This window comes from Bos indicus x Bos taurus, chromosome 25 (genome assembly GCF_003369695.1).
Source record: "Bos indicus x Bos taurus breed Angus x Brahman F1 hybrid chromosome 25, Bos_hybrid_MaternalHap_v2.0, whole genome shotgun sequence".
Classification (NCBI taxonomy): domain Eukaryota; kingdom Metazoa; phylum Chordata; class Mammalia; order Artiodactyla; family Bovidae; genus Bos; species Bos indicus x Bos taurus.
This window is the reverse complement of record NC_040100.1, coordinates 1,584,565-1,611,895: the sequence shown is the minus strand read 5'-3', so window position 1 is coordinate 1,611,895 and position 27,331 is coordinate 1,584,565. Positions and strand designations below refer to the sequence as shown.

General features: G+C 54.3%; 1 protein-coding gene and 1 long non-coding RNA gene across 2 annotated transcripts in view; one reads left to right on the top strand and one right to left on the bottom strand.

Annotated features, from left to right (window-relative positions):
• Positions 1–527: 527 nt before the first annotated feature.
• LOC113883932 lies at positions 528–3,372 on the bottom strand. Its single transcript, XR_003508771.1, has 2 exons — positions 2,747–3,372; positions 528–1,170 (listed from the first exon to the last, which is right to left on the bottom strand). It is a non-coding gene; the product is annotated as an uncharacterized LOC113883932 (long non-coding RNA).
• A 247-nt stretch (positions 3,373–3,619) lies between these two features.
• Positions 3,620–27,331, top strand: part of SNX8 (sorting nexin 8) — a 40,807-nt gene continuing 17,095 nt past the window's right edge. Inside the window, exon 1 of the mRNA XM_027527260.1 lies at positions 3,620–3,713. Within this exon, the coding sequence (XP_027383061.1) occupies positions 3,620–3,713 (94 nt within the window). The remainder of the gene's footprint in view (positions 3,714–27,331) is intronic.

The window sequence follows — 27,331 nt, the reverse complement described above, 5'->3', positions numbered from 1 at the left end:
AAACCCGCACCCCCGCAATGGAAGCACAGAGCCTTAGCTGCTGGACTGCCCCAGGCAGGAATTGTAGAATGGATACTGGAGAGGCGCTGCCTGAGCAGGTAACCCACAGTGTCAGAAGAGGATTTGATTTCATGATTGTCTCAGTGTTAAATGAGACGACACTGGTTCGTCAATTAGCATAGTGTCTGAAACCTAGTATTTTAAAAAAGTTTGGGACAATTGATATTATTAGTGAAACTATAATTTTCTCTACTTTTTGAGTTCTTCCTCTTCCCTGTGTTATGGTTCAGAGCCACAGGCAGCTTCCCTACCCGCCTTCCAAAACGAGGGGATATGGGTGGAGCAGAACTTGCGGGTTAGGACATTTGAAGATAAACTGCTGGCTTTATAGCACAGGGGAAGTGCCGCAGGGCCTCTGAGGATGGTCTCACACCAGACAGTGTGGATTGGAACCCCAGATCTTTTATCGACTAGCTGTGGGGTCTTAGAGGGTTGAACTTTTCTGGCCAAAATGGAGATAATCATACTACTATTTTCTAGATTTATTGTGAGGAGTCGATGAGTTTCTAAGAAAAAGGCATATGTAAGAGTGCTCAGTACATAACAGGCATGTTCAGTAAATGTTAGCTTGGTTAGTGTGGTTAGCATTTAGTGCTGTTTATCAGGCGTTTCTGGCTGGCTGTCTTCCAGGGGCATAGTAAAATGTTCCAGTTGTGGTTGGGTATAGCCATGACTGGTTCTGGCCAGTGAGTCGTGAGGTGAAGCCTTGTGGTGATTCTGAGCCAGAGCAGTTAGACGCTCCGAGCACTTCCCCTTTGTCAGGAGGGCAGAACTCCAGAGTGGAGGCTGTGCTCTCACCCTGGCTTTCCGAGGGCTGATGCTGAATACAACTCTGTTGTTTCTGGCCTCTGAGACTGGAGATTGTCACTGCAGCGTGATCGAGCCTGCGCTGACAAACACGTGTACGGTTATTAACCTCGAGGAGGACGTCCTCCTCGAGCCATCCTAGTGACTCTCTGAAAAGGCCTGTAGTAAGCCCTGGAGACGCTTGCATCTCTGCAGGACGACTGGCAGGAGCCCCTGCGGCCCCTTCCCACCTGCACAGAGGTTCCCAGCTCCAGCGTCCTGCGTCCCCAGTTCTGTCAGTTCGCTCATACAGTTCTCTTTTTCCTGAAGGGAAAGTGATAAAAGTGACTCAAAAAACATTAACAGTCTTAATGCAATTGAATTCGTGCCACTAATCAAAGGGTTTAAAAAAGCAGGAATTCCACTTTCTATTTACCATTTCCTGAATGAAACAGAAATAGCATAAGGATTAGGCTTCTTTGGCGAGGATCTAAAGACATTACAGGCAGACATATTTCGATGCGTGTTTCCCAAGCATGCTCTCACTGTTAGCGATATCTGGCAGTGTAGCCCACAGCTCGTAAGGGCTGAATTCCTTTCTCCTGGAGGCATTCACAGCCTGTCACATCAGAACCAACCATTCATCTCTCCTCCCACAGTGCCCATGTTTGCAGCCCTCAGCACCCCCTGTGCTCTGTATGGTGTGAGAACCCTGCTGTGTTCTGCTCCTCCGATCAATTCCATCGGAAAATTTGGAAGGTGGGGACCTCTCCTGGTTATCCCTATGTGGGGTCCCTCACTCTCCTCTCCCATGACAAACAGAATTTCCAACTGAGCAGATGCTCAAGAAATGTTTGCAAGGATAAAACAAACTTTCAACATAGAGCAGTGGTTTTCCACCTAGGCTGCACCTTAGCATCATCCAGGGAGCTTAAAAAAAAAAAATCCCGAGTTTGGACCATACCTGAGACCAATTAAATCAGAACTTCTGAGGGTGGGCTTCAGGCGGAGTATATTTAACTGCTTCCAGGTGATTGCTGCAGCCAAGGTGCAGGACCACTGAACGACAGCAGAGGCTGCCTGACCAAGTCAGGGGTGTTCAAGTGAAATAATAAATTTAATATGCTGTTATTTGTGCGGCTTCCCAGGTGGCACTAGTGGTAAAGAACCCACCTGCCAATGCAGGAGATGCAAGAGATGCGGGTTCGATCCCTAGGTTGGAAGATCCCCTGGAGGAGGGCATGGTATCCCACTCCAGTATTCTTGCCTGGAGAATCCCATGAACAGAGGAGCCTGTCAGGCTGCAGTCCATAGGGTCGCAAAGAGTCAGACACGACTGAAGCGACTTAGCACACATGCATGCTGTTATTCTTGTAATGTCTAACTTTATACTTGTTTAATACCTCACAGTTTTCAAGGTCCAGTGAGTGTTTAAGCATTGAATAAGGATCTTATGATCCAGTGGGGGACACAGATCTGTAGCAAATACTTCCAGGAAGTTAGAGAGGTGGAGAGAGAGAGAGCGAGTGGGAGATAGAGAACGACCATGTGTGTGTGCGCGCCCTTGGGAGGGGAGAAAGTGCTGAGCACATCATTTGATGCAAAAGCAGCTTAAAGGAAGCCTGCGGTGGCGGAAGGAAACAGCACCCCGCTGGGACTTGGGAAAGATTCTGCATGCTGGTCTCTGGAAGAGGCACACCAGTTCCTCAGTTGTGCTGGGGGACAGTATCGCTGTTGGTCGGCTCACAAAAATGTCCGGTGACTGTAGCAAAGAGAGCTAACTCCCTGGGGAGGGGATTCCTTCCTAGGACCCTGACTGGGGCTCTGGGCTCTTGATTGCTGTTACTGGATCCCTGGGCGTTAACAGTTGTCCCGGTATTAGCAGGTCCATGGTCCTTACCTTGGGAACAAGGCCCTCCCTAACGGAGCCCTACCAGTCGCTCCAGCTTCCTCTTCGGCCTCCGCTTTTAGCTCCAGGAAGACCACAGCGTTTGCAGCTGTGCGATGCCTCGGGGCCTGTGGGCACCCGCTCCTTCCTCCCGCTGAATTCCTCATTCCTCCAGCCTCAGCTGATGCTCTCCGCATCCCGGGATCCCTTCACCCGGCCAGGGCCGGGGGAGCGCTCTAGTGCGGCGCTCCCACCGTCTTCTTCTGGAAGTCGGGACACTCGCTCCCCTCCGGTGGCCTGTCCGTCCTCCAGATAGGGGAGGGTACCAAATGCACAAGCCCGCCTGGCCTCCAGGGGGCAGTCCGGAGACCTGAGTGAGTGAACGACTGAATGACCAGGTGGCTAAGTGAGCGGGTGAGCGAGTCGGTGAACGAACGAGCGGATGGACCAGCAGGCGGACTACCGAGGAAGTGAGCGAGCGAGCGGACCAGGGAGTGAGAGTGAGAATAAATGGATGAATGAGTGAGTGGGGGCTGAGGGAAGGCAGGTGGGGACTGACTGAGCGGGCGAGGGAGCGGCCAGAGAACCTGCAGCGGGGGAGCGGCGGACGCCGGACGCTGAGCGCGCGCCTGGACCGCGCCACCTGCCCTCCGCGTGGCAGCTGAGCCGGGGCGTGGCGGGAAGAGGCGGAGGAGTGGGCGGGGCGACGCCGGGACCGGGCGTGGCGGAGCCGGTGCGTGGGCGTGGCGAGGCCGATAGTGGGCGGAGCAGGCCCGGGGCGGGCGGGGATAGGCCTGGAGTGGGCGTGGCCAACCCTGGGCATGGGCGGGGCGAGGCCGGGCCCAGGCCGGCGGGCGCAGAGGAAGTCACGTGGCGAGCGCTCACATGACCGGCGGCGCGATGGACCCGCTGCCCACCGCGCCCGGAGCTGCAGCTGCTGAGGCGGAGGTGGACGAGGAGGCGGACCCGCCAGCGGCAGGTATGGCAGGCACCGTCCCCCCAGGCCCCGCGCGGCTCAGGCCCGCGCCGCTGGGGCCCTGCGGCCTTCGGCTCGCGTCCTGGCCCGGGACTCCCCGCGCCTGCTGGGTCCTCCCCTCTCACGGCCCCTCCCGGTCCACGCCCAGGAGGGCGCGTGGCTCCGCGGCTCAGAACCTCAGCACCTGTCCGGGTTTGCGCCTCTCCGCGCGCTTCTGCCTGCGTCTCCCAGGGACTGTCCGGGTCCCTCGGGGCCGCAGCACCCGCCCGCCCCTCGCTTCCTGCGTGCCCATCTGCCCTCCGCGTGTCCCTGGACTTGCCGGGCCTTGGCACGTACTGTGGCGGCTCAGGACTTGGGCGTTTCTTCGGCCAGCTCACCGTGTTTCTCCGTAAGTGCTTTTCTTAGTGGGTGAGCGTGAACACTGAGGAGCACGCGTGAGGCTTGGCTTTTCTAGGATGGCCCCATTTAGATGGTACCCCCTCTAGCCTTCCAACTGGAGAATACCTGTGGGTGTGAGTTACTGCAGCTTCTTGGTAGTGTGGCGGCACAAGTTGGAAACTCCGTTTGGAGGGTCTGGAAGGTGTCCCTGAGACGCTCATGCTTAAAGTGAGCCCCAGAGGGCTGTAAGACGGTTGATTCATTAGGGGGAAAAGGAGGCGGGGGTGGAGTGGAGCTGCTGGGGGCAGGGGTCGGGGTGGCCAGTGCTCTGGCTTGGCCTAAGTCCCCTGGAGACCCTGGGTGAGTCTGCCTTTAGACCCCAGACCCGCGCTCCCCACGCTTGGCCTGTATTTTTCCTTTCACTCCAAGGTTTGTGAGGGGTAGCACGTGACGGCTGGTGCTCCTGGTAGAATGTTGTGTTCAGGAGGTCACACGTTTGCACCCAGCGTGGGCCGGTCAGCTTGCCTGTTTCAGGTGCCCACACTGGACTCCTTGTCCAGGTCACTTTTGGAAATGTAAGGCAGTGTTTGAGCAGGAGCGCTTCTTCCCTGGGGATTGTAAACATCAGAGTTGCTGGATGTGCTGGTCGTTCTGGGCTCTCTGCAGGTGCAAGGACAGTCTGAATGTTTCCCGCAGGACTCACCCACTGGCCGCCATTGTGTCAGCCACCCCCGCTCCCTGAGACTGGCAGCTGGCCCTGTTAGGGGCCCTGGTGATTTCGTTAACATTAGGCATCCAGTTGAGGGAGGTGGCGTGGTAGAGGAAAAACACAACAACAAAAAGCACTTTTTTTTTTTTAAACTGGGAAAGCTAAAACCCGGAGGTAAGTGGCCTGCCCACAGTGGGCAATATTAAGAGGGTATGCTGTGGTGGGGATGGTGGTTAGATGGGCTGCAATCAGAAAATAAGTCTTTGAGAGTGAATTTTATCCAAACACCATACGTGTGTCTCTCACGCTTGAGCAGAAGTTGATTTTGAGTGTTGAAGAAGTTGTGGCTTGCGGACATACAGCGAATGCCATCTTCTCTGGCGTTCTGTCCACACAGCCACAGCTCACTTTAGTATTAACTGTGGGGACCATGGGGGTCTGGGTCTTTGTAGTGCCTTTGGGATTGTCAGAAAAAATGATGTTCACTGTGGTTTTCAGCTTTAATGTTTAAAAAAAATTGTTTTTAAGCTAATTTTTTTTTGGCTGCCCTGGGTCTTTGTTGCTGAGAGAGGGCTTTCTCTGGTTGCAAGGAGCAGGGGCTGCTCTGCCTTGCCGTGCGGGCCTCTCACTGTGGCGGCTTCTCGCGCAGTGGAGCGCAGGCTCTGGGCGAGGAGGCTTCAGTCGTTGCCGCGGGCAGGCTCGGTGGTTGTGGCGCACGGACTCGAGTTGCTCCACAGCATGTGGAATCCTCCCAGACCAGGGATCCAGCCTGTGTTCCCTGCATTGCAGGCAGACTCTTACCCACTGTACTACCAGGGGAGCCCCAAGAATCGTATTATATTCTAATCCCTGGAAGCTTAAGCTGTGAGTGTTACCTCCCTTCCTAAAAGTTTAACTTTCAGTTTTGCAACATGTGGACCTCCTGCGCCTGCCTCCTGCGCCTGCCTGCCTGTGTCTCCCTGCGGCCGTGTATTGGTTTACTGCTGCTGCTGTAACAAAATGACCACACACAAAGTAGCTCAACCAGAAATTTCTCATTTTTCAGTCCAGAAGGCCTGTAGCCACAACAGGTTTCCCTGAGCGGAGATCTGGCTGTGGGCAGGGCTGCATTCCTCCTGAGGCCCTGGGGGAGAAGCCGTTTCTTGGTCTCTCCCGCGTGATCACCCCCTTGCTCCACTATCCCAGGCCACGCCGTCCCGTCCTGTGCTGACTCTGCCTCTTTCTTCTGTTCACTTGTTCCACTTCTGAGCACCTCTCGGATTACCTCGGGCCCACCTGGTAATCCAGTGGGTTCTCCCACTTCTAGCGTCGGCTCATCAGCGACCCGGATTTCATCGGCACTCTGGTTCCCCTTCGCTGTGTCTGTAACAGGCTCACGGTTTCTGGGTTAGGGTGGGGGTAACTGTGGAGGTCATCAGTCTGCTGTAAGGGCTGCCCAAGGTGGCTCATCAGTAAGGAATCCACTTGCCAGTACAGGAGATGAGACAACTTGGGTTTGATCCCTGGGTCTGGAAGATCCCTTGGGGGAGGATGTGGCAGCCCACTCCAGTATTCTTGCCTGGGAAATCCCGTGCACAGAGGAACCTGGTGGGCTATAGTCCATAGGGTTGCAAGAGTCGGACACAACCGAGCGTCTGAGCACACACCCACATTCTGCCTTAAATACCCTAAGGAGCGAAATTGCTGGGTCATAGGGTTGCACACGTTTTTAAAGAAATTATGTGTGGCTGTGCTGGGTCTGTCTTGCTGCCTGGGCTTTTCTCCAGTCGCAGCTGATGAGGGGTCGCTCTCTAGTTGTGGGGGGCTTCTCACTGTGGTGGGCTGTCTTGTTGCGGAGCGCAGGCTCTCTGGCACAGAGTTCAGTAATTGTGGGTCCTGGGCTCTAGAGCACAGCTAGATTCATGTGACTCCCGGATTTAGTTGCTCTGCAGCATGTGGGATCTTCCGGGATCAGGGATCAATCCCATGTCTCCTGCGTTGGCAGGCGGATTCTTTACCACTGAGCCACCAGGGGAGTACAGTTGCACGTTTTTTGTTTTAACAAATACTGACAAATGGTCCTCTCTGATAGTGTTGCCAGTTTATACCTGTAATAGGATGCATCTTCTCCCTGTAACCTCATCACCATTAAGTGCCATGTTTTGTTTTGTTTTTTAATTCCCTCAGCATTAGAGAAATTAAGAACATGTTTTATTTTTATTTTAATTTCTATTTCTTCAGTTATCAGTGAGGTTTAGTTCTTGTGATGCTTTGATCTTGTATGGCCTTCCTGAACTGACTGTTTCTTATCTTTGGCCCGTTTTCTTATGGGATTGTTCTTTTTTTTTTTTTGCTTTGTTGCAGTTCTTTTTGTATTTTGGTCTTAGACCTGTTGTAGATTTCATATTAAAGTCGTAACCATCGAAATATCTGACTGGAACCCTGTTTTCTGATTGCAGCATGAGAGTTTATTTCAGGGTCTCTTCAGAGGTTATGCAGCTCAGCGATGATGCCCTGGAGTGCCTAAGAATGAGTGTGATAGGTGCTTGCTTGTCTGACCTGATTTTGGGAATTGCATCATACTGGATAAGAATACAGATTAGCCCTGGGTCCTAGCCCTACTTCCCTACAACCCTGCCTATCTAGATGTAGTCTTCCCTTCCTTCTTTCCTTCTTCCCTGCGCCTCACAGCTCCTGGGACCTTAGTTCCCTGACCAGGGATTGAACTCTGGACCTTGGCAGTGAAAGCACCGTGTCCTAAGTGATCCGTTTCACTTCTGCCACAGCCCCTCGCCGAATGTATGCCGTACCTGCCGTTCGGTTAGGAAGCTCTGAGCTGTTCGTCTTCCCAAGCCTTGGGGGGGCCTCCTGGCTTTCTGTGGGATCAGACCTGAACTCTCCTTGTCCTCCGAGCGACTCTGCAGCCAGCCACCGGCCTCTCTCCGCGCCTGCGTGGTCTCCATGCCCTCCCCCCACCCCACCTGCATGGTCTCCACGCCCCCTGTGCCTCCGCGACCACCCCGCTGCCGCCGCTCTGCCTGGACGCATTTGTCAGGCAGTTCACTGAGCTGTCACTTGAGATGTATGCATTTGACGGATTAAATTATACTTTAAAGTACCATCTGCATTGGGGCAAAAAAATACCTTCCTGTCCATCTCTCTCCCTCCATCACACACATTTCTATTGTCAGCTCCTGAGGGACAGAAACCATTATTTCTTTATATCCCAGCATCTGCTAATGGAGACAGGGCTCTGCTGTTGGAATAGAATTACATGTGTTTTTTTTTTTTTTTTTTGCAGCATGCACGATCTTAGTTCCCCAACCAGCGATGGAACCTGGGCTCCTGCAGTAGAGGTGCAGAGTCCTGACACACTGCACCGCCAGGAAATTCCCTAGAATTACATTTTTATCCTAAGTGTTTTTTAAGATAGTATCACAGTTTGGTAACAATGGTAGCTGTGTGAGTATTATTTAAATTGGTGTTAATGCTCTTTGAACTCTGTTTCTCTCTCTCTCTCTCTCTCTCTCTCTCTCTCACACACACACACACACACACACACACACAATTTGCAAGGTAAAATGTGTCCATCTGAGGAAAGAGGAACTGAATCTCTCCTACGTAGAGCAGATTTTGCCAGAATTTGTGGTTAGCAAGAAAGTGATGTGTTCCGGTAGGGGAATTCTGTTTTGGTTTATTTTTTCCTTCCCAAGAAAAATGCACCAGAAAAAGAGATGTTTGGCCTGCAGCGTGCAGGCTTATGGGAGAGGCTGGAGTGGTGAGATGCCAGAGAGATGGGAGTGGCCTTCCCGGGGCCTGCAATGCATGTCGAGACAAGCTGCCCCGGTGATTAGAACCCAGGCCCAGTGAGCAGGCTGGCGGCCTGGACCCTCAGGGATTCAAAGAGCGCACCCCTGGCCATGTTACCCTCTGAAGAACGGTAGCGTTTTCATCTTTCATCCTTTGAATGTGTTTGTTGTAGAATAGTTAAGAAATCATAAGCAGACTTGAGGTAGAGGTTCCTGGGGAAAGCATCAGCAAGGAGATCCAGCCAGTCCGTCCTAAAGGAGGTCAGGCCTGAACGTTCACTGGGAGGACTGATGCTGGAGCTAAAGCTCCGGTACTTCGGCCACCTGTTGCAAAGAGCCGACTCACCGGAAAAGACCCTGATGCTGGGAAAGATTGAAGGCAGGAGGAGAAGGGGACGACAGAGGATGAGATGGTGGGATGGCATCACCGACCCAGTTGGCATGAATTTAAACAAACTCCAGGAGACAATGAAGGACAGGGAAGCCTGGCGTGCTGCAGTCCATGGGGTCACAAAGGGTTGGACACAACTCAGCAACTGACCAACAACGATCAGTGTTAAAACCTCGTGTGGCCGGGGTGGGCGTGCTCCGCAAGTGGAGCTCCGGGAAAAGGCTGAGGCCACCCCTGGCGCTGCTCCGGCTCGCCTGGTTGGAGGAGGACTCTCGTGCCTTGGGGTACGGGGATGGGTGTGTTCAGGGTCCATCAGCTGTCGTATCCACTTTGAAGTATGCATGCTAAGCACGTGTGAGGTAAAGACTCATGACTGGTGAGTTCCAGGGCAGTTGGGGTAGGGTCTGGAGGCAACCCTGGGAGTATCGAGACACGCCTTTCCGAGACTCTCTGACCCGCTTTGCGCTGGTGACGTTCTTGCCTACAAGTCTTATGAATGAGTCGTAACCGGACCGGTAAGATTTCATGTGGTGTGTGACTCTGCACTCTGAGGAGAAGGTTGCACAAGTAGCATAACCACAGATACGAACGTCTTATAAAAGAGAAATCACCCGTGAGCCCACAGCCGCTGGTTTTAGGCTGTTTCCTGCTCCTGTGCATGCGTGCTGGACATGGTTAACCTCAGGGTGTATTTACATCTTGTCCGCTCGGTTGCCTTAACAGTATTCTACGTGGAGTTTTCACGCTTTTCTGTTTGAGGTCTGCGTGACAGTGAATCCAGGAGTGTGTGTGCGCGTTTGTAGAGTACGAAGGTGGTAAAATGTGATCCTTCACCCGGAGTCAGCATTAAAACTTGTCCTGATGCTCGCACTTGGTAAACAAAGCCTCTCTCCTGCTAAACTAGGTCCCCAGCCCAGCGGTGATGGCTGCTGTCGGCTGTGCGTGTGGAACCACGGTTTAGTAAGCTCCGTTGTTAGACTTCAAGAGCTGGGGCAATGTCCTTAGATGACCTTGGACGTGTCCTGCTTAGTGACCTTCTGCAAATACAAGTTCTGCATCCCTGTGCCCTCTACTGAGGGTGTTAGAGAGAAGCCAGAGAAAAGACACACCATGTGACTCCTATTTATATAAAGTTCGCACCATGCAGTTAGACTCTGCTGTGTGGGGACGCTCACGCAGGTGGTGAAGCAGTAAATGAGGAGCAAGGGAGAGACCGTGAGAATGGGGCTGTGGCCACCTCTGGCCGGAGAAGGGAAGGCCTGTGCGGGCCCAGGACAGGGGCTTCCAGGACCCCAGGGCTGTTAGCATTTTAATCTTTGTGTTTGTTTATTTGACTGCACCGGGTCTTAGCTGTGGCCTCTGGGGTCCAGTTCCCTGACCAGGGATGGAACGGGCCCCCTGCGCTGGGAGTGCGGAGTCTTAGCCCTGGGCCACCAGGGAAGTCCTGCCAATGCTCTTTTTCCGTTTTTGACCTGGATAGGTCAAACCACGTGTGTTGATACATAAAGCTGTCCGCAGACATTTTACATGCCGTGTGTCGGTATCTGTTTCCCAGGAGAAAAGTGTCAGGGAAACCCCAGTGTGTCCCAGATCCTGTGACAGTAAGTGGATTTGCTAATAACACAGCTTGACAGGCAGAGGTGGGCGCCAGGGATCTTGTTTGAAAATAGTTTTGTAGCAGTTTTGGCCTCTCAGCTTCCACTCTCTAGTTAATATTGCAGATGTATTTATAACGAAGTGCGTGTTTGTTGTGTCAACACCCACCCCCAAAGGAGAACCATGCAGCTCATCAGCAGGAGATTGCTGGCTCTGCTGTTTCCGATGTCTGTGTCTGGTTATACTGGCGCTGGCCCAGCTGCTGGCAAGCTCAGGTGTGCCAGGGGCCCCTGGGACCAGCAGGAAGGGGCCACAGGGCCTCCAGCATCGTGTGTTGGGAGGAGGGACGTCTGGGAATGTCACCTCTGTTGGAAGTGCAGAGGCCCTGTGCTGGGATAGGGTCGGGTGACACTCCTGACTCTGCACAGCTCATTATCTGTGGAACCGTAATTCCACCTCCCAGCTCCCGAGAAGTTCCAGTCCAGGCGGCGGGGTGGCTGGGGCTTCCAGAACTGACCGCTCACGGGCGGGGTTTGGAATTGCGTAGTCAGTTCTTCAGGCCCCAAGGCCGGTCTGTGCGCGTGCAGGTCCTTACCTTGGGGTGGCTTCTGCCCCCCACGCGTCCTCAAGGGAGGGACAGTGAAGTCGGGGTCTCGTGGAAGTCTCTGCCAGGGGCTCAAGCTTCCCCGTGCGCTGTGGGGGTTCTGTTCCCCTGAGAGGGGCTCTGCTGCGGGGAGAGAGTATCCCGTGCTCCACCTCCCTGGTCGGGGGACTTGTGGGGTGTTTGCAGTGATGGCCAAGGCCTTCCTTGTGCCTGACGCGTCAACTAGCTTAATCCTGCAGTGATGCTGTGCGGTGAGGGGTCTCACTCACCCCACTTTACAAACGGGAAACCGAGGCACGAAGAGACTGACTCGCCCGGCACCTGCTGCTGGTGGTGGTCGAGCTGGAGTCCCCTCCGGCGCCCGGCTCCGGGGTGCGTCGGGTCTGACCTCCTCACCGCCCACTCTGCTGTCTGCACCGCGGGCCCCCTTCTGGGGCCTGTCTGGAGAATCGGCTTCTGACTGAGTAACCAGCCCCTCCCAGACACAGACGCTTCGGTCCTCAGGGTTTTCTGAGAGGAAGGAGGTTCCAGGATCCTGTTCTTGTGGAGACCACCTGAGACCCGCGTGAGGTGTGCGGTCTTCTCTTTCCAGAAAGGGAGCGTCCGCCCGGAGGGTGTGTCCTTGCCGAGCGGGGACCCAGCCCTGCCGCGCGCCCTGGAAGCCCGCGTTCAGCCTGGGGGGCGTCGCAGGGGCTCGTTTTCCGCGGTGGTGGGTGTGAAAGCCCAGCAGTAGCAGCTCCCGCCCCGTGTGTGAAGCTCGGGCCGAGTCCCGTCATGTTGGCGTTGCTCGGGTCAGCCGTGCCCTCCGGTTCTGGGCTTTGGGGCGGGCGGGCCTGGGTGGGCGCTCGGCCCGTCCTTGTCTGGAGGACCGGCTGTCTACCTTCAGTGCAGGTTTAGTTGTGGGGGAAACTGACTCGTGTTTTTCTTCCTGTGACGTTTTTCACAGCTCCCAGTTTGTCCGCGCCAGTTTCCGAGGCGTTCCGCGTTCTGGTTGATTAACTGCGTTCCTAGTCGTCTACTCCGAAGGCAGCCGGCAGGCAGGGGCCCTGTCTCCCTCCCTGTGAGCGACAAATATCTGTTTAAGTGAATTTAATCGTATGTCACTTGGCTTATAATATTGGGTGATTGCTTGGAGTTGTATGAGAGGGACTGAGGCTGCGAACGCAGATTCTCTGCGCCGCCTCCGCTGGATCCAGAGATGGAGCCTGCCGGGGATTTTGGAACATGTTCACGTTCACGTCCAGAGATCCTAGAAAACCTGAGTCACTTTTAGACGAAACCATACAGGCCTGGGAGGAGGGTGTTTTTTTTTTTTTTAAAGAACAAAACCAAAACCAGACTGAATTGAGTTAAACAGAGACAAGTATTCTCTTTGGAACTTTGAACTTCTGCTTCGTCAGTAATTCCAAGATTTCCCGAGTTAGCTAAAATAGTGTTGTTTTTTTTTAAACTCTGGAAAAAGTCCCTGGGCCTCCCCACATGAACGCATTCCAGAAGTGAGAGGCCCGAGACCTTGATGAACAGATTCCACGAGCCCCAGAAGCTCGTTTGCCAGGTTCCTGAAGAGGCAGGGTCCCCAAGGGCGGGCAGGTTCCTCTTGCCAGGAGTCGGGTCAGGGGAGACCATCTGACAGGTGACTCCTTTCGGGGCTGGGCTTCTGTTTTGTGATGTCCTAAGGAAACAAGCCATTTCCCCTCTCTGTGTGGTCTGATCCCAGGGAGGAACGGCCGCTCGCAGCCAGAGAAGCCCCGTCGGCGTGAATGTCAGTAGTTCGCGTGCCCTTCCCGAGGGCCGGGGCGGTCTGTGCTCTGGGGGTTCTCGTGGGATTTAGGGAGTCACGTCGCTGTGGGACCCAGCACTGGAGTGACCAGCATGCCCTGGCCAGCAGTTCATCTCAGTCTGCGGTTTTGTCCGGGCACTGTGCTCTATGCTTTCACATACAGTTGTATTTTTAAAATTCTTGCTGTCTACCAGTAATGCGCCTGGTGGTATCCCCGTTTCGGAGAGGAGGAAACGGCGCAGAGAGTTGAGCTGCTCGCTCACAGTCATGATGGGTCGGGCATTTGCACTGAGGCGCCCCGACCGCTGGCCCAGCTCTGCTCGCTCACAGTCATGACGGGTCAGGCATTTGCACCGAGGCGCCCTGACCGCTGGCCCAGCTCTGCTCGTTCACAGTCACGGGGGGTCGGGCATTTGCACCCAGGTGCCCCGACCTCTGACCCAGCTCTGCTCGCTCACAGTCATGGGGGGTCGGGCATTTGCACCCAGGCGCCCCGACCTCTGACCCAGCTCTGCTTGCTCACAGTCATGACGGGTCGGGCATTTGCACCGAGGCGCCCCGACCGCTGGCCCAGCTCTGCTCGCTCACAGTCACGGGGGGTCGGGCGTTTGCACCGAGGTGCCCCAACCGCTGGCCCGGGAGTGTGGTGTGCCCCCGGTCCCCTGCGTGTTGTGGGCGTTGAATGAGGCCCTGTGAGCCCCCTTACCGGGCGTGGGCTCTGGCCCCACGAGTCACCTGGTTCACCCTGACCTCCGGCCGACCTTGCTGCCATGGGGCCTCCAGGTTTCACATCTATAAAATGAAGTCAGAGTATCTACTTGGAGTGTCTGCAGGGTTAAGGAGACATAAGCACCCAGAAGGTTCAGAACCTGGTCGTGCCTCCTCAGTGGTGGTCGACCCTGCACACATGGTCCGAGTGACCGTCTTCATCCCGCTTTTGGGTCCATGTGGGGAGGAGAAAGGGGGAAAACGCTTTATTAAGGGGCTTCTTGGACTCAATGGCTGCGACGGACCTGCAACTTCACAGCCTCGTGGACGCCAGGGAGGTCCCCGGGGTCCTGAGCGTGGCCACGTGGCGTTTCTGTGGCGGCCTCCCCAGCTCAGCTTCTCTCGCTCGTGCCTGCAACCCACCTGGAGGGTTTTGCAGGTGGATGGTCTTTTCCTTCTTGGCAGACACCTTCCCTTAGAGTGCGAGCCGTCTGCATTCCAGGCTCCATCCCGGGCGAGGAGGACGCTTAGTCCTTGTTCACTAGAACTGCAGAGCAGAGAAGGACCTCCTCAGGCGTTTTTGAGGCTTGGCTGAGGTTTGACTCACACGTGGTGTAATTCACCCGCCTCAGGTGTGCTGCTCACTGGTTTTTAGTGCAGCCTGAGAGTGATGCAGCCTTCGCCAGGGTTGATTCTAGGACATTCTCATCATCCGGTGCCCATCGGTAGTCGCCCCCCTTTCCCTCCAAACCCCTCGTGCCCCAGACTACACAGCCACTAGTCTTTCCGTCGCTAAGATTTGTCTTTTCTTGAGGTTTCATGTAAATAGGACCATGTATTAGTACTTTGAAGGCTTTAGTGACGACTCCTTTTACTCAGCAGTCTTTTCAGAGTTCATCTGTGTTGTAGCATGAATCGGTGTTTCTTTTTATGGCTGAGTAATACTCCATTGCGTGGGTAACTCACATTTTTCTTACTCGTGCATCAGTCCTCTGGTGGCTGGGCTGTCCCCGTGTTTGGCTGTCGTGACTGGCGCTGACGCCAGCGTCCCTGTGCCTGTCTCTGTGTGGGCCTGCTGTGCCATTTCCCGTGGGCGCCAAGTAGGAGTGGCGTCATCGGCTCACAACCCGTGTTTGACCTTTTGAGGTTGGCTGCCGGACTTCCCCGCCGCCGAGTGTGTGGGTTCCAGGCTCTCCACGGCCTCGCCAGCACGGTTCCTGCCTGCCTTCCTGATTGCAGCCGCCCCAGCGGCCGGTCCCCAGGGGGTGGACCTCTCTTCAGGTGCCGCTGGCCTTCTGTGCCCCTCCTTTGGCGAAACGTCTATTCAGATCACTTGTCAACCTTTAAGATGAATTTGTCTATTTTAAAAGCTAGAGTCGTAAGGCTCTTTATGTACTTAGGCTCAGGTCCCTCATTGGATACATGGTTTTGTCTGCGTTCTGTGGGTTGTTTTCCACTTTCTCGATGATCTTTTATAGCAAATAGGGTTTGGTTTTGTTCTTTTTTGTTGCTGTTGTTTGGCTGCGCTGTGTGGCTTGCTGAATCTTAGTTCCCCAACCAGAGGTCACACCTGGCCCTGGCAGAGAAAGTGCCGCGTCCTTAACCACTGGACCGCCAGGAAGTTCCCAGCGGTTTCTAATTTTGACGAAGTCCAGTTGGTCTGTTTTCTTTTGCTGGTGCTTCTGGGGTCATATCTAGGAAGGCTTTGTGTGACCTAAGGTCACAGAGATTTGCTCCTGTGCTTTCTGCTGGGAGTTTGTAGCTTTAGCTCTGGCGTTTGGGGGCATGGTCCCTCTTGGGTGAAGTTGTGTTTGGTGTGGGCACGGTGCCTGGCGGTGGTCTTGTTTGGAAACCGGCCTGTCCATCGTCATGCGGAACTTTTGCGGTGTACATGATGTGTGCCCTCCTTGCTGGGCAGAATCAGGGAGTGAGGGCTGCCTGAGGGGGTTTGCGTGGTGTGTGTGGGAAGCCTGTGAACCAGGTGGGTTGGAGGAGCTCGGCCAGGACACTCAGGCCAGCCCGAGACCTCAAAGACCGGCCTCTCCAGCGGGCACTCGGGGAGCACTCCCTGGAGAAGCTGCATCTGTGTTGTGCTTCTGAGGCTAGAGGGGATTCGGTTTGGAAATTCCCAACTAGTAAGTACAGAGGGCTTGGAGGGACCTTAAGAGGTTGTTGTTTATATTTATATTATGTAAAGCAAAGTATAAAAACACCTGACGGCTTCCCAGGGGCTCAGGCGGAAACGCTCTGTCTGCAACTCGATCGATTGCTGGGTTGGGAAGAAGATCCCCTGGAGAAGGAAGTGGCAACCCACTCCAGTATTCTTGCCTGGGAAATCCCATGGACAGAAGAGCCTGGCGGGCAGTAGTCCATAGGGTCACAAAGAGTTGGACACGACTGAGTGACTGAGCGTGCACACACAAAAAGCACTTAAACCTTTGCAGGAAGGTGGAAAACATCCTTTTCTTGTGGTGTGGGTTGGTTATCCACAAGGCCAGTGCAGCTTTATAGAATCAGGGTTTTTGTCTTACATTCTTTGGGAAGATAAACAGATATAGCCGCAAGTTGGCAGAGAGCATGGAGGAGGGCAGATAGGCCAGGGTGGGGATGTCGCTGCTCAGGGCTCTGTGTGGCGGCGCGCTGACGGCCGTCCTGTGAGAACAGCTCTTCCTCTTGCTGCAGCTCACCGAGGCGGGGTTCCTGCCGCCAGGGAGGCCCGAGTGCACTGTGGGGGCGGGGGGTCCTCCCGCCTGGGAGACACGGCAGGCCTTGACTGCTCCACGTGGCCTTCTTGCTCCTGGGAGTTCGATTCCTGCTTTGCGTTGACAGATGCTTACTGGGCACTTACTCTCTGCTGGACACTGTTCTTAATCGCTGGGCTACTAATTGGGAGCAAAGTAAACAAAAAGGCCTGCTCTCGTGGGGTTTCTGTTCTCGCCGTGGAGGTGGGCAGTATTTGGTGGACGAGGCAAGTGGGGTGCAGGTGGGAGCTCTGGCTGGGGGGCGGTTGGGGTGCAGCTTGCTGTCACTGAGGAGGCGTCACTGAGAGCGACTCGGGACCGAGTTTCCAAGGAGACGGTTTTGGGTGGTGGGTTTCTGGGGAAGGGGACCCTGGCCAAAGAGGTGGCAGGCAGGGGCGCCCAGGCCAGCAGGTGTGAGCTGTGTTCCCGGCGGCGCTGGGAGCCAGTGTGGCTGGAGAGAGGGGTCAGGGGGCAGGAGCCTTTCCCGGCTGAGAAAGACGAACGTTCGGGCAGGCGGTGCTGGAGTTGGGGAAGCTTGCGTTAAGAGCTGTTCTGCTGATGTGTTGTCATTCTGATCCTCACTTAGGAAGCTTTAGTTTGTTTTTCTTTTTTTTCTAAAAATCGTTTTATTGATTGATTTATGGCTGTGCTGAGTCTGCGTTGCTGTGCCGACTTTTCTCTATTAGCGGTGAGCAGGGGCTATTTGCATGGTGGCGCTCTGGTTTCTCGTGGTGGTGGCTCCTCCAGTTGGAGAGCTTGCGCTCTCGGGCCCACGGGCGCGGTAGTTGGGGCCCCCGGGCTTAGTTGTTCTATAGCACGTGAGATGCTCCCAGACCAGGGATCAAACCCGTGTCCCCTGCACAGGCAGGCGGGTTCTTAACCCCTGAGCCACCAGGAAAGCCCTTTTTCTTTTATCTCTTCCATGCTGCTAGGAAACACACACAGATGACTCAGATGACTGTGGTGGCTCTCCGAGAGGGGTGTCTGAAGAGGTGTGTTAGCGATGTGGTGTGGCTCATGTGGGCGGATAAAAGCCATTCGGGGAAGTGTCTGTTAGCAGGAAAAAAATGTAGAATTCTGTAGGAACTGATTGTAACGGAGAGAATTAAAAAACAGAGCAAAGTACTTTGTGCACGGCAGTGTTCTTCATGCTGCTTTTAACAGCAGAAAGCAGTTAGTGGAGCACAGCTAAGTGCCTTTGAGTTCTGTCCCTGAGTCATTATGCCCTGTCTGCAGGTAACAGTCTTAATAACTTCACAGAGTACAGAACATAAAAGAGGAGAAACCAAGATAAAATGGCAGATGGACTGCGGACGGTAAGAGTCAGGGGCCTTCTGGAACGGTGGGTGAAACCAGACAGGAAGTAGTGAGGCGGCTGGAGCCCCCGGTGCGGCTGGGAGTGTCCATTGGCTCAGCCACTTGGAGACCTGGGGTTATTTGCTGGGCTACGCACACAAAGCCCCAGGATGCAGTAATTTCACTCTTGGGAATGGGCGCAGCAGAAGCACACACGTGTGTACCAACACGAGGGCGCTGGCCTGTCCTTGGCAGCGGCGTGTGACACTGTCCAGGCGCCCGTGGGCACAGCGTGAGCGGTGTGCTCTGGCTGACCCACAGCAAGAGGGGGGGCCGTCCGCGGAGGGCCGCACCCAGCGTGTGGAGTGGGAAGAGTCAGCAGCAGAGGGACTCGCCCTGTGTGCTGTGCACCCTGCAGAGCTGGCCCGAGGCTTTAGCGTTCTCTCCCAGGAGAGGAGCCGCGTGAGGGGTGTCTGTCCGGGTGCTGCTGCGCTGCTGTGCAAGCTGCCTGCGCTGAACGGGTGTGAGACGTGCTCTTTCCTGTCAGCACACCCTGTTTCAGTCTAAAAAAGTTTTCACAGCCATTGGGAAAAGAAACCAATTGTGTGTTTATTCTGCGTAATGAAGTACAGGATGTACAGATACTTTCCGGACACTTAGGTAGAGAAAGCGCACAGACCTCGCGGAAGTCGTGCCTGTCAACTCTGGGATGGCGGTGACTTTGGAATAGGAGACAGGGCTGGGAGGATGTTGTGCGTCTGGAACACTTTAAATTTTTTTTCAGCAAAGAATATGGCACAGTGTCCTCTTGAGTGAAATTTCGGTGGGTACATGGGTTCTGATGTTTTCTGTATTTTCGTGTTTATTTGAAGTATTTCTTCACAACAAAAATGTGTGTGCTTAAAAGTTACATGACCATTCCCCTGATGGCTCAAGGGGTAAAGAATTTGTGTGTAATGCACGCAGGAGACAGCTGAGACATGGTTTGATACCTGGGCAGGGAAGATCCCCTGGAGGAGGGCATGGCAGCCCGCTGCAGGGTTCTTGCCTGGAGAATCCCATGGACAGAGGAGCCTGGAGGGCTGCAGCCCATGTGGTCGCAGAGTCGGACACAGCTGAGCACGCATGGTGTGACAACGGGGCGCCACGGAGTGAGCCTGTTCACGGTGATTACACGCGTGGCTAGGGGTTAGGAGGGCTTTTGCTTTTACAGAAAAGCTGAAAGAGGAGTGTGGTCACGGACACTTGGAAACGTGCTTGAAGGTGGTGTCGCATCACAGCTCTGCACGCGTGGACAAGCACGCACAGTGTGCGGGTGCTCACGGATCGCTGGGCTGGAGGGTTTGCTTTATGTTGATATATCGTGAGGCCACGTAAAATAAGGTACTGAGCGACAGGTGAACCTTGAACTTGATGAAGTGGAGGCCACACACAGTGTGTCGGAGCGCCTGAGTTATGGGTGGTGAAGAGCCGAGTGCTGACATCACTGTTTGAGGCGAGCTGACCACAGGTGGGGCGGGGCGGGGGCTCTGTTTCCTGGCATCGGGGGAGGGGGCATTCCTGACGTTCCCTGGCCACAGAGCTGCTGAATTCTCATTTCTGAGGCTGTGGCCATGATAAGGATGAGGAAACTTCTGCTTCCATTTCCTGAGAACAGTTTGTTAGTTTCAGAACAACAGAATAGCTCGGAGTTCCCAAAGGTTGAAGCCGTTTCATGAGTCCGAGGCGGAATATTCAGGTTGAACACGGAAGGTGTCTGCTGACCCCGTCTCATGCTATTTTGGTGGAAGCATTGTCGTCTGGAATGTCCTTCATTCGGTTCCTGGTGACTCGCTGAGGCGAGGTGAGCCTCTGCGTTTTTCAGATGAGGGGTCTGGACAGGCCCCGTGTCTGCGGTTCTCCCACTGTGGCCCTGTGACCAGCAGTACCCGCTGGGAAATCGTTAGAAATTCAGATTCCTAGGCCCCAGCCGAGAGTCCTGGGGGGCGGGCAGCAACCCTAGTGTTTTCGCGTGTGAAATATGCACAACGACAGCTTTGGCCATTTCCAGGTGCGCCTTCCGTGGTGGTAGGCACGCTCGTTCCGCCGTGTCAGTGAGGGTGCCGCCCGAGTCTAGAGGCCCATCCTGCACAGCTGGCACTGCCCGCCGAGCGCTCGCTCCCCAGCCCCTGATCACACCCCCCACGTTTACTTTCTTCCTCTGTGACTTCGTTCTGGGAACCTCAGGAGGGTGGAATCACACACCACTTGTGTTTGTGTCTGGCTTGTCTCACCAAGTGTGACGTCCTCAAGGCGCCTCTGTGATGTCGCGGGTTCAGTACTTGGTTCCTTTTTAAGGCCGAGCACTGTTCCATTCGGAGAAGGCAGTGGCACCCCACTCCAGTACTCTTGCCTGGAAGATCCCATGGGCGGAGGAGCCTGGTAGGCTGCAGTCCATGGGGTTGCACAGAGTTGGACCCGACTGAAGTGACTTAGCAGCAGCTGTTCCATTGTGTGGATGGACTGCACTTGGCTGACCCATCATCCGTCAGTGGACAGTTGGGTGCTAGGTCTCTTCAGTCGTGTCTGACTCTTTGCTGCTCTATGGACTGTAGCCCACCAGGCTTCTTGTCTGTGGGATTCTCCAGGCAAGAATACTGGAGTGGGCTGACCATTGCCTCATCCAGGGGATCTTCCTGACCCAGGGATCGAGCCCAAGGCTCCTGTGGCTCCTGCATTGCGGGCGGGTTCTTTACCACTGGGCCACCCGGGAAGCCTGGACGCTTGGCAGTTCCACCTTTGGGTGCCGTGATCCTGGCTGTGCGACCGCGGCTTCTAGTTCCTGCTTTCAGTTCTTCTGGGTACAGACCCAGACGTGGGACTGCTGGACTCTCGGGTGGCTCTGGCTTTCTGAGGACCTGCTGTGCTGTTCTCTGTTGCTGCTGCACCGCGTCACGCGTCCCACCGGCCAGTGCCTCCACGCCCTCGCCCCGGTTTTTGCTTCTTTCGACAATAGCTATCTCAACCATTCATTCTGCACCTGAGCGCGGCCGAGCCCGAGGGTAACCCTGATGCTCACTCTGGAGGCTTCTGCTGTCACTGAGCCGTGTCCCGCTGGACCTCAGCCCAGGAGGGCAGAGGAGGTGGAACCCCGAACCTGGAGTCCATCAGAAGACACGTCCCCCTGCCGCTCTGCAGAGCCGGTGGGGTCCTTCTGCCACTGGCTGCCTTTGGGTCTCTGTGACCCCCCAGTGGCTTGAAAGCCACAGTACAGTGAGGGCCTCTCTGCCCGTGGGGAGACCCCCAGGGAGGTGGGGCTGAGCGGGCTCAGGCAGTTCTCGGGTGCTCAGAGCCGCCCCCCGGAGCCAGCGTGAAGGGTGCGGGGCAGCCGGCTGGCTGCCCCCCACCCCCACCCCGTGAGAGGCCCTCCCGCTGGTGCCCCTTGTCCTCAGTGTTTGCTGAGGTCTGCCAGGGAAAGCAGAGGCACATGTGGCACAGACCTCTCTGGTCTTTCAGAGCCTCGTGTGGGAGTCAGGGCCCGGGCTCTGAGCTGCTCACAGGCCCTCGGGGCTGGCCCCTCGGGGTGCCTCCCAGCGGCAGGGTTACTGCCTGAAGATTCCAGCAGAAGTGTGTTTGGGGGATTGTTGGTCCAGGCGTGTGTCTGGAGTTTCCTTGCTCTGATTTGTGGCTAACTGACCTGGAGCTTGCTGGGCTTCCCGGGTGGCGCAGTGGTGAAGAGTCTGCCTATAGTGCGGGAGATGCGGGTTCGATCTGTGGGTCAGGAAGAACCTCTGGAGGAGGGCGTGGCAACGCACTCCAGTGTTCCTGCCTGGAGAATCCCATGGACAGAGAAGGCTGGTGGGCTGCTGGCGAGCGGAGGTCTGTAGGGTCGCAGGGTCGGACGCGACGAGCAGGAGTGTCGTCAGACCTGGGGCGTCCCAGGAGCGCGGGTCTGGATGGAGTCGGGTCCTCCCAGATGGCGGTCTCTCGGCGTGCTGCGGGAGGGTGCGCCACGCAGGTGGCTGGCCTGGGAGTGACCCAGCCCCCGTCAGTGTCACCCCGGGGCCAGTAGAGCAAGATGTCCAGTGTGGAGACGGAAGCCGCCCGCTGTCCCGACGCAGGGCCAGGGAGCAGCTCTCAGACCTGCAGGGCAAGTGCCTCGGGCTGACACCTGCCCGCTCGGTTGCCCTTATGAGAACGGAGTGAGACAGCACGGCTCAGACAAGGCTCCCAGAGGCATTCTGGACCCGCCACGCCTGCCCAGAGCGCAGGGGCTCCACTCCAGGAGTTCCTAGTCTGCTGAGTGCAGCGTAGTGCGCGCTCCCACACAGCCGGCGTCAGGCCCGGGCTCCAGGCTGGTGGCTTTTCAAGGTCAGGGCTTCCGCCGCCAGGGGACCCCATGAGGAGCAGTTCTGTGTGGAAGGGTTGGAGTGGGGAGGGCGGGGGACGCTTTTGGAAGGGCCCTTCGGGATGCTGCGGTCCCCAGGGCTCCGATGGTGATGCAGGGCCCGGTGTGGGCATCTTTGCCGCCTTTTACTGACTGTAAACAGAAAGCTCAGAGGCGCTCACTTGCCAGCCACACACTGGGGACTGGAGGCTGGAATTCAGCCGCTGTCCGTCTGTGGTCACAGCCAGGCTTTGTCCACCGCCGTGTGGCACGGGCCTGGCTGGCCCGTCTCGTCTGAGCTGTTTCATGTGTGTGGGAGCTGGGTTGGCAGATGGTGCTTCTTCCAGACTTCAGTCTCGTTGTTCAGTCGCTAAGTCACGTCTGACTCTTTGTGACCCGCATGGACTGCAGCACGCCAGACTTCTCTGTTCTTCACTGTCTTGGGGAGTTTGCTCAAGCTCTCGTCCTTCCAGCCATCTCAGCTGGTCTTACGGAGCTGCTTAAACTGGCTGTGGAGGCTCCATTTGAGAAGAGTCCCGCTGGTGAGCTTAGCACTGGCCCCCGGGGGAAACCGGAGTCCTCCCTGCCCTCTGCCGTGGTCGTCGGGTGACAGCAGCCTGTTGGAAGTGATACCTTTCTCTTCTTTTTTGTTCTTAAATGTTTTTTCTTAGAAAATATGTCTGTCCTTGTTCAGTAAATTGATGTTTGGAATCGTGGCTTTCTTATGATTCAGACTTAAGGAAGGGGTTGTTCTCAAGGTGGTTGAGAGTAATGTCTTTGATTTAAAATGTGTCTTTTGAGTTGTGTTTTAAATCCTCTAGCGATCAAAGTTTGGGTTCTTCAGAAGCATGTCATCATTTGGCAATCATTACTGAGCTTACCTTCTGTCTTGGGACATTGTCTTATTTTAATCATCAGGAAAATCATGCAGTTTTCTGTATTAAGCGTGTGTTTTTATCATAGAAAAGTTTGAATAGAGACCTCCTGGTGCTCTTTCAATGATCTTTCCCCCCATTAATTTAATTTTCTCCTTTTGTTATGGCTTTCTTTTATATATTTTTTTTTTTTTTCCTGTGTTCCATTTACCTTCCCACATTGTTCCGGGTATTATACTTTTGGGGGGTTATTTTCTTGGTGATGCCCGTGGGAGTTATAGCTTCTGTGTTTTTTAATTGCCTTGGATGAATACTGTTTGATTTCAGTAACGTATAAACCCTTCTCCCCTTTCTGTGCTGTCATCACATACGAATTGTTGCTTTTGTTCAGTCTCTAAGCCCTGTCTGACTCTCTGCAGCCCCATGGACTGCAGCACGCCAGGCTCTTCTGTCCTCCATTAATCCCAGAGTTTGCTCAGATTCATGTCCGTTGAGTTGGTGATGCCATCCAACCGTCTCACCCTCTGCCTCCCCCTCCTCCTTGTGCCTTCAGCTTTTCCCAGCATCAGGGGGTCTTTTCTGTCTTACAGATCACATCTGTATAAGTCGTTCCCCATCAAAACACACTTACAGTTGTGACTTTCATACAGTTGTCTTTGGAATCAGCCAGGAAAAAGAATTGCAAATAAGGAAGTAGGAGTGCTGTCTGCTCTACTTACTGACACGGTTACTGTTTGCCTCACTGGTTCTGGGCCTTCGTTTCCTGTGAGGAATCTTCCCGGTTTCAGGCACTGGGAATGTCTCACTGTGTCCTTTGTTTTTTGCGGGAAAGAAAGGCAATGCCAAAGAATGTTCAAACTACCGCACAATTGCACTCATCTCACACGCTACTAAAGTAATGCTCAAAATTCTCCAAGCCAGGCTTCAGCAGTACGTGAACCGTGAACTTCCTGATGTTCAAGCTGATTTTAGAAAAGGCAGAGGAACCAGAGATCAAATTGCCAACATCTGCTGGATCATGGAAAAAGCAAGAGAGTTCCAGAAAAACATCTATTTCTGCTTTATTGACTATGCCAAAGCCTTTGACTGTGTGGATCACAATAAACTGTGGAAAATTCTGAAAGAGATGGGAATACCAGACCACCTGACCTGCTTCTTGAGAAACCTATATGCAGGTCAGGAAGCAACAGTTAGAACTGGACATGGAACAACAGACTGGTTCCAAATAGGAAAAGGAGTACGTCAAGGCTGTATATTGTCACCCTGCTTATTTAACTTATATGCAAAGTACATCATGAGAAACGCTGGACTGGAAGAAGCACAAGCTGGAATCAAGATTGCCGGGAGAAATATCAATAACCTCAGGTATGCAGATGACACCACCCTTATGGCAGAAAGTGAAGAGGAACTCAAAAGCCTCTTGATGAAAGTGAAAGTGGAGAGTGAAAAAGGTGGTTTAAAGCTCAACATTCAGAAAACGAAGATCATGGCATCCGGTCCCATCACTTCATGGGAAATAGATGGGGAAACAGTGGAAACAGGGTCAGACTTTATTTTTTGGAGCTCCAAAATCACTGCAGATGGTGACTGCAGCCATGAAATTAAAAGACACTTACTCCTTGGAAGGAAAGTTATGACCAACCTAGATAGCGTATTCAAAAGCAGAGACATTCCTTTGCCAACAAAGGTCCGTCTAGTCAAGGCTATGGTTTTTCCTGTGGTCATGTATGGATGTGAGAGTTGGACTGTGAAGAAGGCTGAGCGCCGAAGAATTGATGCTTTTGAACTGTGGTGTTGGAGAAGACTCTTGAGAGTCCCTTGGACTGCAAGGAGGTCCAACCAGTCCATTCCGAAGGAGATCAGCCCTGGGATTTCTTTGGAGGGAATGATGCTGAAGCTGAAACTCCAGTCCTTTGGCCACCTCATGCGAAGAGTTGACTCATTGGAAAAGACTCTGATGCTGGGAGGGATTGGGGGCAAGAGGAGAAGGGGACGACAGAGGATGAGATGGCTGGATGGCATCACTGACTCGATGGACATGAGTCTGAGTGAACTCCGGGAGTTGGTGATGGACAGGGAGGCCTGGCATGCTGCATTCATGGGGTCGCAAAGAGTCGGACACGACTAAGTGACTGAACTGAACTGTGCTGGGTGTGGAATTCTTGGCACTTAGACTCTGCTCTCCCACCTGCTTTTGTCCTGTATGATTTCTGGTGAGGCGTCAGCTGCTAATCTTAAAAAGAATCCCTCGTATTTGGCAAGTCACATCTAAGTGTGAATCCCTTTGAATTTATCCAAGTTGGAATTTTTTGAGTTCTTGGATATTTAAATCAAATTGAGCCATTATTTATTCAAGCATCTTTTCTAAACCTTCCTCCTTTTGAGATTCTTGTTACGATTATGTTGGTATGCTTGGTGTTATCCCTTGGGTCTCTGAGGAGCTAATAATTTTTCTACATCCTTTTCTCTTTCTGTCCATCAGACTGGAGAAAATTGCAATTGACATGTCTTTCCAATTGCTGATTCTGCCTTCTTTCCACTCAGATCTGCTGTTGAGCTCCTAGTGAATTTTTTATTTCAGTTATTGAACTTTTCAGCTGCAGAGTTTTTATCTGTTTCTCTTCTATGATATCTGATTTTTAGCATTCTTGTTAGTGCGATGTTGTTCTCATGCTTTTCCTTAGTCCTTTGAACGTATCTAAACTAGCTGGTGGAAGGCCTTCAGGAGCTCCAGCCTCCGCACGTGTCCCGGAGCAGCTTCTGCCGACGCTGCGTCCCGCCGCCTCTCCCCGCGTTCGGCCCCACTTTCCTGTTTCTCTGCGTGTCTGAGAAGCTGTTGTTGAAGCCTTACGCTGTAAATAGCGCAGCGTCTCTGGACACTGGTTCTCCTCCTGAGGTGTGGTTGCTGTTTGTTTGACAGCTTTTCTGAGCTCATTCTGTAGCAGTTCTGGTGGGAGTTTCCTGGGGTTGCCGTAAGAAAGGGCCATGAACCGGGTGGCCTGAGACAGCGGGACTGTCCGGTCTCACGGCTCTGGAGGCTGGAAGTTGGAGGTGAGGGTGTTGGCGGGGTCTTCTCCGAACCCCGTTGGGGAGGATCATTCTCTGCCCGTCTGGCTCCCAGGGTGGCCGGCCCGCCGGGGTCCCTGGGACTGCAGCTGCCCTGCCTGTGTCGCCACGTGGCTCCTGGCCGTGTGACCGTGCCTTCGTGTAGCCTCTCCCTCATACAGGAGCTCCGGTCACACTGGGAGAAGGCCCAGCCTGCTCCACTGTGACCTCATTGTGACTTCACTCATTATTGCGTCAGCAGATGTGCTCCGGATTGTCACAAGCCTGTAGTCACTTTCCAGTGTTCTGAGGAAGCAGATTCTGACGACTTTTACCTTCGTCCTCATTGCTTTTGTAGAGGAGAGGGTTTTTGGAGAGCCCGACTCTGCCTTTCTTGCCGATGTCACCTACATTTTATGGGCTCCCCTGGTGGCTCAGATGGTAAAGGACCTGCCTGCAGTGCAGGAGACCTGGGTCCGATTCCTGGGTCAGGAAGATCCCCTGGAGGAGGGAAGGGCTTCCCACTCCCGTATTCTTGCCTGGAGAATCCCACGGACAGAGGAGCTGGTGGGCCACAGTCCATGGGGTCACAGAGGAGTCGGACACGACTGAGAGGCGCGCGCACACGCTCTGCCTTTCTTGCTGACGTCACCCGCCTCCTATACGTAAAGAGCTTGTAGGGCTACTGTTTACTCCCCAGCGGTTTGCTCCTTTAAAGCGTGCAACACAGTGGTCCTTCGTGTGTGTCCCGCCGAGTCGCCGTCAGCACGGTGGGTTTCAGGGCGTTTCCTCAGCCCGGCCCTACAAGAGCAGCACGCGGCTGCTGGGTCTGCAGGTCTGCCTCCTTTGGTGTTTCATGTAGATGGCGTCATCTCACGCGTGGTCTTTCGTGACTGGCTTCTTTTCACTCGCTGTCTGTCCTGTGTTCACGTCTCATCCGTGTTGCAGCGTGAATCCTCTAACGGCAGGATAATACTCCTGTGTGCGTGTGGTGCGCTCAGCCGCCTGGTCGTGTCCGACTCTTTGCGGCCCTGTTACGCTCTGTAGCCCGCCAGGCTCCTCTGTGCGTGTGGATTCTCCAGGCAAGAGTACTGGGGTGGGTTGTTATTTCCTCCTCCTCCGTTGAGTGCATGCGCCACTTCGACTTTCCCATTCAGTTGATGGACATTGGGATTCTTCCTCTTTGGCTCCTATGAACAGTGCCGCTGTGGACACTTGTCTACAGGTCTTCGGGTGGACACACATTTTTGTTTACCCTGAGTGTGTACCTAGGGGTGGGGTTGCAGGGTCACGTAGTAACTGTTTCTAACATTCTGAGGAACTGCCAGCCGCTTTTAAAGGCAG